At 43.4% G+C, this 17,874-nt stretch overlaps 1 protein-coding gene and 1 pseudogene across 20 annotated transcripts in view; both read right to left on the bottom strand.

The window, feature by feature from the left end:
• Window positions 1-17,874, bottom strand: part of TPK1 (thiamin pyrophosphokinase 1) — a 269,647-nt gene that overhangs the window by 44,179 nt on the left and 207,594 nt on the right. The window contains exons 7-8 of one of the 20 annotated variants that reach the window (XM_085220023.1): window positions 17,503-17,548; window positions 2,740-3,320 (exon numbers count right to left, since the gene is read on the bottom strand). The exons of 11 other annotated variants lie outside the window; for them this stretch is intronic. In XM_085220023.1, coding sequence (XP_085076149.1) covers window positions 3,166-3,320; window positions 17,503-17,548 — 201 coding nt within the window. In that variant the 3' untranslated portion in view covers window positions 2,740-3,165. 8 more of the 20 variants (XM_085220029.1, XM_085220021.1, XM_019613665.3 and 5 more) reach the window with 8 other exon arrangements.
• Window positions 13,765-17,494, bottom strand: LOC146544568 (uncharacterized; annotated as a pseudogene).

Raw genomic sequence — 17,874 nt, 5'->3', positions numbered from 1 at the left:
AACCTCCTTCCACTAGAAACATGAGGAACTCAAAAGTTTTGAGTCTCTTTTTCCTTCTGAAAGGAGTACATGCTCAACAGAGATGATCCACTTCAGCCTATCTTCTGCACACTGTTAGGTTCAGGACCACTAGCATGGAAAACTGAAGTCCTGGGGGGAAAACAAAACAAAACAAACAAACAAACAAACAAGAAAACAAACCAAGGCAAAAAGGGGAACGATACCATCTTGAAGACACTTGTAATAAAACTGGAATTGTTAAAATACATCAAGGAAGGAAGAGTTTATTCCAACAGACCCCAGCTGGCTCTTACTCTTTCTGTTGAGTAAAATATCGGTTTCCAGAGCTCCAGGAGAAGTACTGGAAACCACTACTTGCTGCTGCTATTTGGAAATAAATTTTTACTAGCATCTCATAAGAACGTGCCATGCTTGCATTCAGCCTAAAGGAACTACCATTATCAGTAAACAGGTTATGTTATTCTCCTTTTACTTGTGTGCATGAAACTCTGCGTAACAAAGTCATGGAAGGCAAGGTTTGGAAATGAGATGCACACCAGTTTGTCTATCTCTCAATACAAAAACCTTCTCTTCCAGAATAGGACCCAAATGCTGGACTTTTTGGATTAAATTCTGATTTTACACAGATGTGAGTATCAGCACGGAATCATCAGAATGTATCAGAATCAGCTGTAAATATTAGAAGAAAAATAATTAAATTCTATAATTTAAAAAAAGTTTGTGAACTGAGTCTGAGTGGCAGTATTGCTATCAAGCTGATTTAATTTCCTTAGAGCTGATTTACTTAGATATGATGGATTGTTTTAACACAAATGATTTGGGGTCTGCAAGTGCCAGTATAATGTCTGTAAGTGCCAAACCGTGTCTGTATTTGCCAGTATAGGCGAAGTCTTGAATATGGGTGACCTCACTGTGCAGTGGTACAGTTTGTGTGCAATTGCTTTCAATACAAGTGACTCCAGTCAGTTTGCACAACAAAACAGTTCAAAAAGTAAACCATCTTAAACCATAAAAGTCACATGAAATTAAATCCACTTGTAATTGGTTATGCTTTCAGATAAATGCTACTTATATATACTCGACAAGAGATGTGGAACAAGTTTCAGATAATCAAAATCACTTTGCTGAAAGAAACACTGCCAAGCACGTATTAGTTCGCTGTACGCTTGTCACAGACTAATATCCTGAAACTGTGATCCTAGATAGGCTTCCAGGGAAAACTACAAGACAACTAATTGCAGTATTTCTTTCATGCATTTTCTTTCATGCTTTGGAATATTTTAAAAACTTCTTTTCACTTGAAAATGAAATAATAAACATTTTACAATTCCACTCTCTTTAGATACATGGACTGTTCAAAGTCAACCACTTGATCTCCAGATCTTTCACCAGAACTCCAGTTCTTAAACAGAATAACAACAGCCTTTCAGTTTTTTCTTTCTAGTGCCTTTTTTCAATTATAGATCAAAATTTAACTACTTAAAGGCTTGCTGTTTCACTTCAAGAGTGGAAAAGGACAAAAGCAGAGTTCCTTGGCCTTTCTTCCCAAGGAGTCAGAGAGATGAAATTTAAAAGTCTCCTCTCTAAAGAACTGTTTCATAAAAAAACAGATATATAAAGTAGAACACACATCTCCAAGGTTGTTCAGACTGAATGAGCAATGACTACTTTTGTTCCCCCCTTTTTTGGAAAGCAGCGATAAATGCTGTTTGTGGGCTGCTGAAATTCTCCAGCCCCAGTAACACACTGAAGAGGACTGTGAGGCCTCCAGAGTTATGCTATTAGGCATAGCTGTACAAATGCTCAGCTCAAAAAGAGGGTGGCTCAACACCACCCCCTCACTGTCATTCCTTCCCGTTAGTTTATTTCCTCAGTAAGGTGTACGTGTTTTCTAGCAAGAGGGAAAGTGCTGGGTGACAGATCATCGTGATAAATTTCTGTATCTAATGATATATTGATGTGATTTTCACCATGATTTGCTAAAGGAAATTGAGTATTTTCTCCTCATTTTGAAGAATGTAAAAAATGCAAGGAGGTAAGTGGGTTTTTTCAACCTGAATATTTAGCAAGGACCTCCTTGACAGCATGCTGCAATTATATTTCTGTTATCCCATTAATCTCCTAATTGTCCTCTTCAATAGCCACTACACTTACCGTAGCCATCCAGTTTGAAAACAGATCATTCAGTGTCAATGCAGCTTCTAGTGTACCAATTTTTACCAGCAATAAATGTAATATCAAGGGAAAATAAACTAGAGATGTGAACATTTCATACCAGTCACTAAATAAACATCCTCATGTGTGTTCAGTCGTGAGTAAATGTAAGATACTAGAAGGACCGAAACCATATTAGAAAAGATTTTGATCTATGTTGGGTGAAAACTCATCCTATCTTCATAACCCTACTCCTTTTCAAGTGACAAGGGAAACACAGCAGACTTATCAGCTCTTTGTCAGCTCCAGTACACCCACTGAAGAGTTGTATTCACTAACAAAATAAAGTAATAGAAAGCAAAAGACTATTTTGAAAGATTCTCCAACACTCCACCACTAAGTGATGTTCACTGCTATGGCAACAGCAGCAGCAATACTTTTGAGCAGGAGCTTCTGGTGGCTGCTTTGGCTTGGTGATACCATAAGAGGAAAATAAGAATTTTACTTCTTTATTGGTGAGTGAGAGGGATGGGAATGTAACAAATGACCCTTGACATAAGGCACTTGATCAAGAATTGATTTTTTTAATGACAGATTCAATTTTGTTTTAAAAACCAAAACAAAACATTTGGCAATCAAAGAAAAGCTATATAAATATTGATTAATAAGCTTTAGTATCATACCAAAATACTTTTTCACGTCAGTTAATATAGTTAATAAGCTATTTGTGGATTTTATTTATATACATACAATATGTGGCTTTATTTCACAAAAACAACAACAGCAACATAAAAAGCATTGTTAACAGTCCCAATTAGTCACTTTAAACAGATGAACAGTGAACATGAAATTATTTGCCTCCTTTATACTCATCCATTAAGATATCATTTTAATCATTTGTTCAGAAGCCATTTTTTGTCTTGCTTACTTGCTACTTAGGGATTTTGAATCAGATTCTGTGACTTCTTTTGCCTGTGAAATATCCTGAAGCTAATTCTGCACCATTTTTATCCCAGCAGCACTGAAAGGTTTCTGTCCAATGTGCAGCTCAAGTTGCCGTGATGCTGAATTCACAAGGTGAGAAACAGGAGGAGCTTGCTTGATTTTGGTATACAGCCTTTTGTTCACTCCTGACTGAACAGGCACTATGGATGAGAACTTTGAATGAGAAAAAAATTTCACAAAAATGCAACAAAGATCTACAGAGAGTTGCAGTCTCCAGAAAGGTTACCAAGTATTTCTGAACTGCAAGATAGATTGCTGTTCACAGGGAGCGGTGTGATCCACTTTGCTGAAGGATGCAAAAAAAATCTTGCTTCTTCTGCTTTTTGATGCCTTTCGTCGTTCTTTATATAGGAAAATGTCTTAGTTTCAGCTGGGATAGAATTGTTTTTTTCAGAATTTCTGATATGATGCCATGTTTTTAATTCAAGGAGAGAAACAATGTTGATAACACAATGATGTTTATAGTTGCTGATAAGCAGTGTTATACAGAGCCAAGGCCATTCTCAGTGAAGGGCCCAAGGTGTTGGGAGGGAACAGGATTGGGACAGCTGACTGTCCCCAAACTGGCCAAAGCAATATTACATAACATATGACATCATGTAGAAGGAGTTTTGAAGGGGATAGAAATTCATCTAACTCTCTTCTGGTGCTTGGTAGGCTAGATGGGCATCAGTTTGGGGGATATGGAGAGTATACTTCTAAGAGAGCTTGTACATCACTTGTTACACATATTTATATATATATATATATAGTCATAACTACTATCCTTTTTCTTTTCTCTATCTTAATAAATAGTTTTATCTCAACACACAAGTCCTATTCTGGTGGCTTTTTTTTTAATTCTCTCCCCCATCCCATGGGGAAGAGAGGAAAGTGAGTGAACAATTGTTTGGTGCTCTGCAATCTGCTGAGTTAAACCACAACACTAAAGCAAATAGTTGATGCTGGCCCAACACTTGGCCAGACATTGCCCTGTTCAAAAATCAAAATAGAACAAACACAATTTTCCCCACAGTGAAATCAGGACACAAATTCCTAGCAGATGGTGTTTTCATATATCAGGTTTCCCTATTTATCTTGTCTTTTGGAAATCAATCTTTTACAATGTTGTCAAAAGTTTACGGGCTGTTTCGGCCTGGTTCTGAGACTAGCAGGATTTTGCGAATCCACACCTCTGGAAAAGGGAAACAGGGGACCCCAAAAATAATTAAAAAGAGTATCAATGATCTGAGAAGAAACAAACTAATTAACTAAATATGGTATGAGAATGCAAGATAACACGTTATAATACCATATAATTAGAATCAAAGCTAATAAATCAAATGTAATGAGAGTATCTGAAAGTTGTAGGCCTTATGATAGTGCTGAGGCAATGTGTGCAGTTGGGATGAACAGCAGGGAGGCTGATGATCGAAAAGTGGAAGGTCTGGTGACCTACCAAGGCCTTATATCTGTTCCCTCTGAGCAGAAATGATAACAACACAGTGAACAATCTTCTGGGGAATGTAGTTCTTCTTCTCTTCTGGGACAGGTACCTGGAACTGGAGCATTAACACTTTAACTCCTAGTGCACTATGTGATGTTATGATGTGGAATACCAATAACAAAAAATCATAAAATCATGACAAATGTGAATGTGGAGAGGTAGAAAAAAGAAGACAAAAATTGCATAGTACCACTTTTCCAATTTACTTATCTTTATTTGAATGAGACTGATGAATCACGACTGCAACAACTTGCTCACCTGGGGCACACCTCCTGCATGCAGACAGAAGCTCAATCAAAGCAGCTTGGTAGAAATGCTGTGATTTAATAGGGAATGACTTAAGCTAACTCAACCTGGTATGTGAATATTTTTGTGTTGATCACAACCTGAAAATGAATAGGAAATGCAAATTCAACTGTTCCAGATTCTGAGTAGTCGCTGACCCTGACATTTGGTCTGAACTTCACAGACATCTGTCTCTGTTCAACTACAGGTGTGTCTCAAATCAAACTCTCCATTTCACCTGCTTGGCACAGCAGGTCTTTGCATTGTCTGCCCCTTAATTCCTTCCAATAAAAACATTAGTCAGGTCAGCTCAGCCAACAATTGGGACTAAAAAGCTAATCTTATCTAGAGCACAACAGGAAGCATAAAGGTGTATACTGCTCTGACTGCATCAGTAGTGAGTCTGCTTGGGGAGGGTAAGGCAGTGAAGTACTTCTCCCATTGCTGCATCAGAAGCACACAAAGGACACAGTCTCAGCGGAAGATGTAAAGATTTAAGTTAAGGGCTTGCACAGCAATCCCTTTTGATGAAGTAATCCCAAAATGACTCCTTCCCCGTTTGCATTTAAACGTATGTCTCTGTAAAACAGACCAGGCTTAATCCCCATGCAAGTACTCTGGTTAATATAAATGTTTGAAGCAAGTACATCATTTCTAGTGAAAACATTCTTTTTTTTCAGCAGAGCACAGCAGTACAGAAGCAAGAAGCTCTAATTCAGATCAGATGGTTGCTCTGTGTAAGAGATTATTTAATTTTCATTGTCTCAAAACTTGCTGGGGACACAGATAACAAATCCAGGCAAGTCCTGGGCAAAGGTTGTGAAATCTTTTCTCTGGAGAACTTTGATGGACAAGTCCTGGGCAAGGGTTGAGAAATCCTTTGACATAGATGCACAAGGCCAGGGGCAAGGAGAGAGAGATAAGCTGCAGTTTAATGGCCATGAAGAGGTCTTTTGTGTGGACTTATCTCAGGATGATGGCCACCTCAGGGAGTGCTGCACATGACTCTTGCTCAAGCACCCAGGGACGTCAGGTTGGCAGGAGAACAAGTAGGATAAAAGAGGAATCAAAAACCATGAGGTTTAGGTTTTTCTGGCAACAGATTTCTCATGAAGAAGAGGTTTCTGCCATGAGAAGCCTCACACCTATCTCTCTCTCCTGGACTTGCTCTGTGCTCTACCACGACGCTGAAGAAGAACAAAGGTGTCTGCCATCAGATTCCTCACTATGGAATTCCTGCCTGCTGACAGACTCTCCTGGGCCTGCTACCTGAGTCCTGCTGTTTCCTCCCGGATTGGCTCTGCGACTTCCTCCTGGTACCCGCTAGCTGCCCAAGGCCGGCCATGCTGCTGCTGCTCTCCCCCTGCTGCTTTTGCCTTGGACCATCGGAATGGCGTGCAACAGGACCGCTGATGGATCCTGGTGGTGACTATCCCCGCTTTATGCAATTCTTGCTTCTTTCCTATCTTTTTCTATCACCCTCCTTCCCTTCTCCGTCTCCCTGATTAAGATTTATAATAAACTGGTTGGACTAACATATGAACTGTTGTTTCTTAATCTCACGCTGGGTATACAAATATTAAAAGAACCTTATCTCCCTCCTATAAACTGGAGCGAGACACTCTGTATACTTACAATTGGTTTAACGGAGATAGACCCTGAGTTACATATGTGAATCCATTAATTAATTCTAGTGCCTGCGGTACTAATTCAGCACATGATTTCAGGCAGTCAATCTCAAAAGTCCTCTCTGACAAAATGAATGTCATAGTTCCTACTATAAATTGACCTTTCAAAACTCTCTGAGTTCACATCACTATCCTAGCACCTGCTTTTCTCTCTCCCTTCACCTGTAGTTTACTGACTAGGTCTTGATGCTACGACCTGGTGAGGTTTGGCAGGTCATTAATTCTATCAGATGTAGACTGATTTGGGAGAGTTTTATAGTAGGAGTGTTATAATGACTGACAAGTTATTAACTCTTGGGTTAATCAGCTTCATTTTTAGTCATCTTATTTGCTATGCAGTACTGAGCTAAATCTTGAGGAGAGACATAAATTAAGTGAACAAAAATCGAACAGCTTTCTTTTTCTTTCCTGTAAGAGCTTACATTACAGGACTAGGGAAGTAATCCTGCCCCTGTACTCGGCACTGGTGAGGCCCCACCTTGTGTTCGGTTTTGGGCACCTCAGTACAGAAAGGACATTGAGCTGCTGGAGCAGGTCCAAAGAAAGGCTTGTGAAGGGCTTGGAGAATATGCCATATGAGGAATGATTAAAGGAACTGGGGCTGTTTAGTCTGGGGAAAAGGAGGCTGAGGGGAGACCTTATTGCTCTCTTCCAGTACCTGAAAGGTGATTGGAGCAAGAGCGGAGTTGGACTCTTCTCACTGGTGACAGGACAAGGGGAAATGGCCTCAAGTTGCGTCAGGGTAAGTTTAGGTTCAATATCAGGAAACACTTCTTTACAGAAAGGGTTATTAAGCACTGGAATAGGCTCCCCAGGGAGGTGGTTGAGTCACTACCCCTGAGCATGTTTAAAAACTGTTTGGATGTGGTGCTCAGGGACATGATTTAGCAGTGAGTTGTTAGAGTAGTATGGTTGAGTTGTGGTTGGACTCAATGATCTTTAAGGTCTTTTCTAACCTGAGCAATTCTGTGATTCTGTGTGCTATGTTTCAACAGTTATTACATTAAAATCTAAAATAATGTAAGCTATATCTAGCACACTAAATTACTCTCTCTTCATGTAACCCAAGGATCCAAGAGAAGAAGAAGAAAAAAAAAAAGTGACAGAACAAAATGGGCACTATGCCTTGGAAAAAACTAAGTAACTTGCAGTAAGAACCTAAAGCAATATTCATATGCTTTCTCCTCAGTAATCAACAGGTAATAACTATTTGTTGATCAGCTCTTCAGATCACGGTTAGAGATGGGTTCAGAAGTGTTTTCTTCCGAGAAACCAATTCAGCTGCTCCAGGAAAACAGGATTAATGTTTTCTTGAGATGCTTCCTGCGCCAGCTGCGTCTTTAACCATATTGAGTGCACTTCTGCTATAAAACTCTCCCAAGTCAGTCTACCTCTGATAGAATTAATGACCTGCCAAACCTCACCAGCTTGCCTTGTGGTACCAAGACCATCCAAATCATAAATGCTTACTAAAACTGATATTTCTCACTAGTCCTGCCTTGCAATAGCATGCATCCACGAGCAGATGTGGAGAGATTGTGAGAGGTAGATTGTGTTTTTGCAGTAGAAGTTTCCAGTATTTTCTATGTGTAGTATAGGCCTTTATTGAACTTATAACCTTCTTGTGAAATCGCTGTTTTTCTTTGTCACGAGGTTATCCCTAGATGTAAGTCTGTGACAGAGGGGCAAAGGCCCTGAAAAAAATAAAAAAATAAAAAATAGAGAGACAAAAGAGTGAAGAAAAAAAAAAAAAAGGTAGGGGTACAAACAGTTTGCCACCCTACCCGGCCGCGGCAAGGCATGAGCTGAGGCAAGCTCTGGGAGAGGGGGAAGGGCAGAGAGCTAGCAGTTTTAACAAAGAGAAAACACAATGGCAACGATCTGAGGAGGAACGGTAATTTACTAAATTTAACCAAATCAAACAAAACGAGAGAGACAAGAGTACCCAAAGTGTGAGGAAAGCACCTGCCCTGCTCCACAGCAAACAGCTGGCTAAGTGGCGGCAGAGGGAGAAGTGTTCTGGCATCAGGTCCAGAGCTCCATCTATCTTCCTCTGCCCGCCAGGTCCTCCGGGAATGCCGCCCTCCCCTCCCATCAGAATACTCAAAATGCCCATAAGACAACTTGATCGGTGGAGACAGTGGAGTTCAAAGGCTTGGAGAGGGGTGGGGGGATGCTGCTTCTCTTAAGTGCCTGTATACTAATGCGCGTAGCATGGGGAATAAACAGGAAGAGCTGGAGTTCTGCATGCGGTCGCGAGGTCATGATCTCATTGCGATCACAGAGACGTGGTGGGACAGCTCGCATGACTGGAATGTTGTCATGGAGGGCTATGTGCTTTTTAGGAAAGATCGGCTGGCTAGGCGGGGTGGTGGAGTTGCTCTTTATATGAGAGAGCAGCTAGAATGTATTGAACTTCACTTGGGGGAGAGTGATGTAGCAGTGGAGAGCTTCTGGGTGAGAATCAAGGGGCAGGCTGGTAAGGGTGACACTGTTGTGGGGGTGTACTACAGGCCCCCTGATCAGGATGAGGAGGCTGATGAGGCCTTCCAAAAGCAACTGGATGTAGCGTCGCGTTCCCAGGCACTGGTGCTTATGGGGGACTTCAATTATCCAGATATTTGCTGGATGACCAACATGGCCAGGCATGCATGGTCCAGACGGTTCTTGCAGTGCACTGAAGACAACTTTCTGATGCAGGTGGTGGAGGAACCGACGCGGGGAGGGGTGTTACTGGACCTTATTCTCACCAACAGGGATGGACTTATTAAGGAAGTAAAGGCTGGGGGCAGTTTGGGTTGTAGTGATGGTGGAGTTCAAGATCCTGAGTGGAAGAAGCAAAGCAGTAAGTAGGATTGCTACCCTGGACCCGGGACCTACTTGGAGCTATCCCGTGGGCTCGGGTGTTAGAAGGTAAGGGGGCCTCTGAGAGCTGGTCAGCATTTAAACAGCTCTTCTTCCAAGCTCAGGATCGGTGCGTCCCTGTGAGCAAGAAATCGGGAAAAGGTGGCAGGAGACCTTTGTGGATGAGCAAGGAGCTCATGCGCAAGCTCAAAGGAAAGAAGAAGGTCCATGAAATGTGGAAAAAGGGTCTGACCACTTGGGAAGAATATAGGAACGTAGTCAGGGCCTGCAGGGATGCAACGAGGAAGGCTAAAGCCCATCTGGAATTGAATCTGGCTAAAGTGATAAAGGATAATAAAAAAGGCTTCTTCAAGTATGTTAACAGCAAAAGGAAAACTAGGGAGAATGTGGGCCCCTTACTAAGTGAGGGGGGGGTTCTGGTAACGGGGGATGCTGAGAAGGCAGAGATGCTGAATGCCTTCTTTACTTCCGTCTTCAGTGAAAAGGCTCTCCCGCAGGAATCCCACACCCTGGAGGTTAGGGAGAGGGTCTGGGGAATGGGAGACTTCCCTTTAGTCAGGAAAGAGGACGTGCGTGAGTGCCTAGGCAGTACTAAGGTCCACAAGTCCATGGGACCTGATGGGGTGCATCCACGTGTGCTGAGAGAGCTGGCGGAGGTCATTGCCGAACCGCTCTCCATCATTTTTGAGAGGTCTTGATAACAGGGGAGGTCCCTGAAGACTGGAGGATAGCCAATGTCACTCCGGTCTTCAAAAAGGGCAAGAAGGAAGATCCGGGTAATTATAGGCCTGTCAGCCTCACCTCTGTCCCTGCAAAGGTGATGGAACAGCTTGTGCTGGATACCATCTCCAGACAACTGGGAGAAAAGGAGTAGTCAGCATGGGTTCACCAAGGGGAGGTCGTGCTTGACCAACTTGGTGGCCTTCTATGATGCTGTCATGTGCTGGGTGGATGGGGGAAGAGCGGTAGATGTAATCTACCTTGATTTTAGAAAGGCATTTGATACTGTCTGCCACAACATCCTTATAACAAAACTGAGGAAGTGTGGGATAGATGAGTGGACAGTGAGGTGGGTTGAGAACTGGCTGACTGGCAGAGCGCAGAGGGTCGTCGTTGATGGTGCAGAGTCTGGCTGGAGACCTGTGACCAGTGGTGTCCCCCAGGGGTCTGTGCTGGGTCCGGTCTTGTTCAACATCTTCATCAATGACCTTGATGAGGGGATAGTGGCCACCCTCAGCAAGTTTGCTGATGATACGAAGTTGGGAGGATTGCCTGACACGCCTGAAGGCTGTGCTGCCATTCAGCGAGACCTGGACAGGCTGGAGAGCTGGGCAGTAAGAAACCGGATGAGGTTCAACAAAAGCAAGTGTAGGGTCTTACACCTAGGGAGGAATAATTGCATGCACCAATACTGGCTGGGGGATGAGCTGCTGGAGAGGAGCTCTGCACAGAGGGACCTGGGCGTCCTGGTGGACGACAGGTTGGCCATGAGCCAGCAGTGTGCCCTGGTGGCCAAAAAGGCCAATGGCATTTTGGAGTGCATTAAAAAGAGCGTGTCCAGCAGGTCGAGGGAGGTGATCCTCCCCCTCTACTCTGCCCTGGTAAGGCCTCATCTGGAGTACTGTGTCCAGTTCTGGGCTCCCCAGTACAAAAAAGACAGGGATCTCTTGGAAAGAGTCCAGCGGAGGGCCACAAAGATGGTGAAGGGCCTGGAGCATCTCCCCTATGAAGAAAGGCTAAGTGAACTGGGTCTGTTTAGCCTTGAGAAAAGAAGACTGAGAGGGGACCTGATCCAGGTTTATAAATATCTGAGGTGTGGCGGCCATAGTGGTGAGGCCAGTCTCTTTTCAGTGGTACGTGGAGACAGGACGAGGGGAAACGGACATCAGCTGCAGCATAGGAAGTTTCGCACGAATGTGCGTAAGAACTTCTTCACGGTGAGGTGACGGAGCACTGGAACAGGCTGCCCAGGGAGGTTGTGGAGTCTCCTTCTCTGGAGATATTCAAGTCTCGCCTGGACGCCTACCTGTGCGACCTGGTGTAGGGAACCTGCTTTGGCAGGGGGGTTGGTCTCGATGATCTCTAGAGGTCCCTTCCAACCCCTACAATTCTGTGATTCTGTGTGATTCTGTGATTCTTTAACTCCCTCTGGTTCCCATGATGTTCTCATGTGGAATACTGACAACAAAAAATCACCAAACCACAGAATTCTTCCACTAAGAAAGTTGTACTTCCACTAAGAAAATATCACGTAGCATGCCCAAAGGAACATTAGCTTATATCTATGAGTTCTTGAAAAAGAATGAATATATATATCAGTGTACTGCATATGCATGTCTTGATTGTTCAAATGTAGAACCTGAGCTCTGACAGGTGTGCTTGCTGGTCAAATCACCTGGTACATATCATGAGGAATAAAGGAATGCCGCTTTCTAACAGCACACCGGAGCTAGGGAGTTTTCTCCCTGGATTTCGAATGACACTACGAAAACACAAACAGTAGATGAGAAGTGTTGAGATCTGAACCTGCACTTGTACATTTGCGAATGATCCTAGAACATAACCACAAAAAATACTTGCACAATCTCAAAGTAAACAAAAAGCAATTAAAAAAAAAAAAAACATAACCATAAACAGAGACCTTCTTGTAGCTTTTAACTTCTTCCCCCAAGAAAAAAAGACTTTGAATAGGCACTTGGAAAAGTTTCCTACTGATACAGAATAAAACAATTTATTCTCAAGATGTCAACTGAGCAATAAAGCATAACTAACCACAAAGTACTTGGCAACTTTTCTGTGATTTGCTGTATGTTACTGAAGACTTTTTTTGTGTGTGTACAGATAAGCACATATATTATCTGACCTGTCATTAGCTTATCAAAAATTTGGAGTATAAATTGTTCATGTTGATGTAATATTTACATGCCAAGATTTGAAGTACAGCCTTTACATATGCCTAGAATTTGATAGAGACTATATTCCTTATTAGAGTGTAAGAGAACTGCATTCTGTAGCTCAAAGGTAAGCAGAGGTATACACTAGGAAAGAAATAGGGAGGGTGAAATGAAGCAACCTAACTTCTTTCTTGTAATGCATTCAGATGCCAAAAATATTGTTTTCCACTTTATATCATGAAATATAACCAGAAAAGAAAGGGTGTCTGTAGTAGAATTCCAAGGTCTCAGCCTGAACTAATGGGTGAGCTACATGAGTACATGAGTGCCTGGAGCCAGCAGGGGGGTTTAGAGCCACCCCTTCTGACTCCATGATACTTCCCATGCCATCTGACTCTGCGTGGGTCCCCTTCTCCCCTGGCCCTTCTCTGCTGCAGCCCGATGGTAGGAATGAGGGAGGGTCATATTCCTCAGCTCATTCTTTTCTCCAAACTGTTACCTGGAGGGGTGAGTTATTTCCTCTTGGATATCTTTTCCTATAACACCTATTTCTCAAATAAAGGCTCTGTCATTGCCTTTGTTTGCTCTACAGTGTCAAAAATCCTCCTATGTACAGTGTAGATGGGTCCTGGAGTCAGAATGGCTACTCTTGAGATACTGCAGTTTAAACACTGTCTTTAGCTTTAAAGTGCTACAACAGAAATGAAGGTGTCCTACTGAAGACAACTGACTTATTTATGATTTATACCAGTTCAAAAGAAAGCAAAGCAAAATACAGTTACCTCTATAGCCTGCAGCTTATATACTTGTAAATGTTTGCTGCTGAGAAAGTTTATCTAACCTCCTCGTCTACAGAAATATTTGCTTTGTAAATGATTTGTTTTGAAGTTACATTTCAGACTCAGCAGGTATATATCCAAGTACAAGGCATTAGCAGCTATTGGCACATCAGGCTTATTCTACACGTGGTATTGATTCTTCAGCTAGCAAAGCTGCCCCCCCCTTCCCTCACAATTTCAGGTGTTGTGTCCATTTTACATCTCAGCGCTCTCTGGTTCGGTTCAGATTTAACAATGGGCTATCACTATTACTGAAAAAAAAGTTTTTCATTGAGGACTTGTTGATTTTTTTTTATTATTTTTTTTTTACTTGTACATAATGGGGAACTGGCACAGGCTGCCCAGAGAAGCTGTGCGTATCCCATCCCTGCAGGTATACAAGGCGAGATTGGATAGAACCCTGGGAAACGTGGTTTAGTGGGAGATACTCCTGCTAATGGCAGGAGTGATGAAATTGCGTGGGCTTTAAGAAGTCTTTCAGTCCAAGCCATTCTACAGTTCTATGCATTCCTCGTCTGCCCTGATGGTCAGAGAAATGAGAGAGAATACAAAGAACTGGTGAGAACAGACAAAGTGGCGTTTGGCCATAACAAAAAACCATGTTAAGTAAAAATAGCAGCAAACAAACAAACAAACAAAGCATTCAAATGTCTAAGTTTAATATCCTGCAGGTTAGATTCAATCAAAAGCAAAATGCTGTATTAGGGAAAAAAATCACCGTGACAGCAGCAGCTTTAAAAAAGCCACAAAAAGTGCTGTTTCAACCATTTTAGCAAAGACTTTGGGTGGATCAGCTTCATAGCAGAAGTTCGCACCAGGGAAGCCTTCACAGAATGATAAAACCATAGCAAAAATGCTATTAGGAAGGGAGGGCACAGATTCTGAGGTGCAGAGGCACTGACACGATGTGGGGAGAGCCAGGAGGTGACAGGAGCCGAACCCCCCAGCAGGTATTAAACCTGCCACTAGGGAGCGACTGGAAAAGGACGTGGACAGACAGAAGACAGTGGCACAGCAGTTTGCGTGGGCAGTTCACACAGGGCAGGTGAGCAGAGAGTACCCCGCATGCTAGAGAGAATCACAGAATCACAGAATGACAGAATCGTAGGGGTTGGAAGGGACCTCTAGAGATCATCGAGTCCAACCCCCCTGCCAAAGCAGGTTCCCTACATCAGGTCACGCAAGTAGGTGTCCAGACGGGTCTTGAATATCTCCAGAGAAGGAGACTCCACAACCTCCCTGGGCAGCCTGTTCCAGTGCTCTGTCACCCTCACCGTAAAGAAGTTCTTGTGCGAAACTTCCTATGCTGCAGCTTATGTCCGTTTCCCCTCATCCTATCTCCACACACTGCTGAAAAAAGTCTGGCCACACCACTCTGCCCCCACACCTTACATATTTATAGACTTGCATCAGGTCTCCTCTCAGTCGTCTTTTCTCAAGGCTAAACAGACCCAGTTCACTCAATCTTTCTTCATAGGGGAGATGCTCCAGGCCCTTCACCATCTTTGTGGCCCTCCGCTGGATTCTTTCCAAGAGATCCCTGTCTTTTTTGTACTGGGGAGCCCAGAACTGGGCACAGTACTCCAGATGAGGCCTTACCAGGGCAGAGTAGAGGGGGAGGATCACCTCCCTTGACCTGCTGGACACGCTCTTCTTAATGTACCCCAGAATGCCATTGGCCTTTTTGGCCACGAGGGCACACTGCTGGCTCATGGCCAACCTGTCGTCCACCAGGACGCCCAGGTCCCTCCCTGCAGAGCTCCTCTCCAGCAGCTCATCCCCCAAACTGTACCGGTGCATGCAATTATTCCTCCCTAGATGCAGGATTCTACACTTGCTCTTATTAAACCTCATCATCAGATGTTCATTAGATGATCATCACTCTCAGAGTACAGAGTTGTCACACTCTAAGTGCAGGATTACCATCCTCCAAGGTCAAAGAGTTAGTCCTGTTATCCACCCAAAGGAATGTCACATCTGTCTCTGCCAGGAAGGGTACTGCAACCCTGACTGAATTAGGAGCCACCTATGTAGCTGTCCAGACCTCCAGCTGTCTACAGGATAGAGTACATGAGCCTTTCACCGGCATGGCAGAGCAGCAGACAAAATAGCTGTATAAAATGTGAGGAGGTAGATTATCTACTTTGCCTTGTGGCTAGGCTACAGGATGAAATACATAGTTAAAAAGTATCATGGGAGACAAAAAGAAGGAGTAGGGAAACTACCCATGCAGAAACGGGTTATTTCAAAGAAAAAAAAAAAAAAAACACTACAAGACCAAAGGCAGCCTATATCCCATCTGGTTGAGGGAAAGAAATTGTCAGGCTGGAAGCAAGAACACAAAGGAAAGGAGAGGATGGAAGCAAGTTTGTACTCAAAGAAACAAAAGAAAATCCTTGCCTGCTCTACCAACCCCCAGGTGCCTCTCTACAACATGTATGAGGCATTGGATGTGGAAGGCCCATCTGTGAGTAAGAATAGCTCAGACTAGACAAACCAAACAAGGAAAAGCCTTTCCCAAACATCAAGACTACGTCACTGAAGAAAGAGGTGTTAGTTTGTTGAGTTACCCGTAGGGAGGAATTGCCTTCAACTGATATGTTGAGCAGATCCTCTTACAGAAGTCTGCTGTCTTACTGGGGCTTGAGTGAGGGATGCCACCAGGAAATGACCTAGCCTGGTACGACCAGACCACAACCCCTTACTGCTTTTCCATATAGGGAGAGATAAGCAGCTACATCTGGGTCAAGGCCTATCAAAAGGAACTTCAGGGTCTTGGGACAACAGCTGAAGGTTTAAGCACAGTTCATCTTTTCTTCTCTGCATAATGCACTGGGTAAGGACATAAAAATAAATAAAAGGATGTTATCTTTAAGGACCTGCCCCCCTGGCTGGTATCACAAAAAAAAAACCCAAAACTTCCTCAACAACCAAATGGTCTACCAGGAACTGATGGGGGCACTAGATGGGGTTTGTCTTTCTCAAAGGGGGAGAGGAATCCTTGGGGAAAAGCTAGCGAGAGGGATAAAGGTGGGGTGGGAGGGATACTGATAAGGTGTGGGATGGCATAGCTAAATTTGAGGGACAGGTGTTAGCAAGGGCCTTGAAGGATCTACTGCCTTATGAGATGCTGGCAACACTGCAGCATGTGCAAACTCTTATGATGAGGCAGTGACTGCTGAAGCAATAGGAGAAGGCAATGGGGAAAAACCACCCAGATATCAGCATGGCAAGCTATAAGCAATCCAGTAGGCTACTGGAATGCACTGAGAATAACTTTCTGAGCCAAATAATAAACAGCCCCACGAGGGGAGATGCAATACTGGACCTGTCGTTCACCAAAGCAAATGAAATGATTGGTGACATCAGGACTGGAGGCTGCCTTGCCTTTAGTGACCATGTTATAGTCGATTTCATGCTCCTGAGGGATATGATACAGGCAAAGAGTAAAATCAGGATGATAAGTTTCAGGAAAGCTAACTTCCAGCTCTTCAGGGAGTTAGTCAACAAAACAACCTGGGAAACTGTCCTCATGGATAAGGGTGGAGAAGAGAGCTGTCAGATCTTTAAGGGAACTTTTCTCAGCATGCAAGAGCTCTCTACCCCCAGGTGTAGCAAGTTAGAAAAAGAAAGTGAGAGACTGGTGTGGCTGAATTAAGACCTATGGTCAAACTGCAGAGCAAGAAGAAAATGCATAGGGGCAGTGGAAACAGGGACAGGTACTGTGGGAAAAGTGTAATGAAGCTGCTAGATTGTGTAGGGGTGGGGCCAGGAAAGCCAAGACCCAGCTTGAACTAAACTTGTCAAGGGATGCCAAGAAGAAGAAATGCTTCTTTTCTGGCAGAGGTGCCTATAAGGAAAGTCCAGGAGGGTGTACTTCCCCCTAGTGAGTGACACAGGCAATCTGGTAACAACAGACAAGGAGAAGGCTAAGGTACTTAATGAGTTTTTGTTTTGGTCTTCACTAGAGAGTGCTATTCACACAGCCCTCAAACTTTTGCTAGAAGGGGATCAGGGAAGCTTCAAACCTGTAAGTGAAGATCAGCTTTGCAAGTACCTGAGGAACCTGAACATCCACAAGTCTATGGGTCCCAATGAGATGTAACCCAGAGTCCTGAAGGAATTAACAGATGTAGTCACCAAGCCACTCTCAATGATATTTGACAAGGCACAGCAGTCAAGTGAAGTCTCTGGTGATTGGAACAAAGGCAACATCACACCTATTTTTAATAAGGGTAAAAAGAATGACCTCAGGAACTACTGACCTTCAGTCTCATCTTTGTGCTGGGAAAGATCATGGAGCAGATCCTCCTGGAAATACATAGAAGGCAGAGAGGTGATACAGGAGAACAAGCATGACTCCATCAAGAGCAAATCCTGCCTAACCGACTTAATAGCCTTTTATGATAGTGTCACTCCATCAATGGACAAGGGAAGAACCACATATATCATCTGTCTGGACTTCAGTAAGACCTTTGACATGGTATCCCACATAACATCCCTCTCACCAAGTTGAAAAGATATGAAGTTGATGGTAGGACTGTTCAACAGTGCTGCCAGCAGGAACAGGGAAGTGATTGTCCCCTGTAGCTCTGGTGAGGCCACACCTCAAGTACTGTGTCCAGTTTTGGGCCCCT

Source organism: Meleagris gallopavo, chromosome 3, assembly GCF_905368555.1.
Source record: "Meleagris gallopavo chromosome 3, MGAL_WU_HG_1.1, whole genome shotgun sequence".
Lineage (NCBI taxonomy): Eukaryota > Metazoa > Chordata > Aves > Galliformes > Phasianidae > Meleagris > Meleagris gallopavo.
Note: the sequence above shows the minus strand (reverse complement) of the source record. Positions and strands in the feature narration are given on the sequence as shown.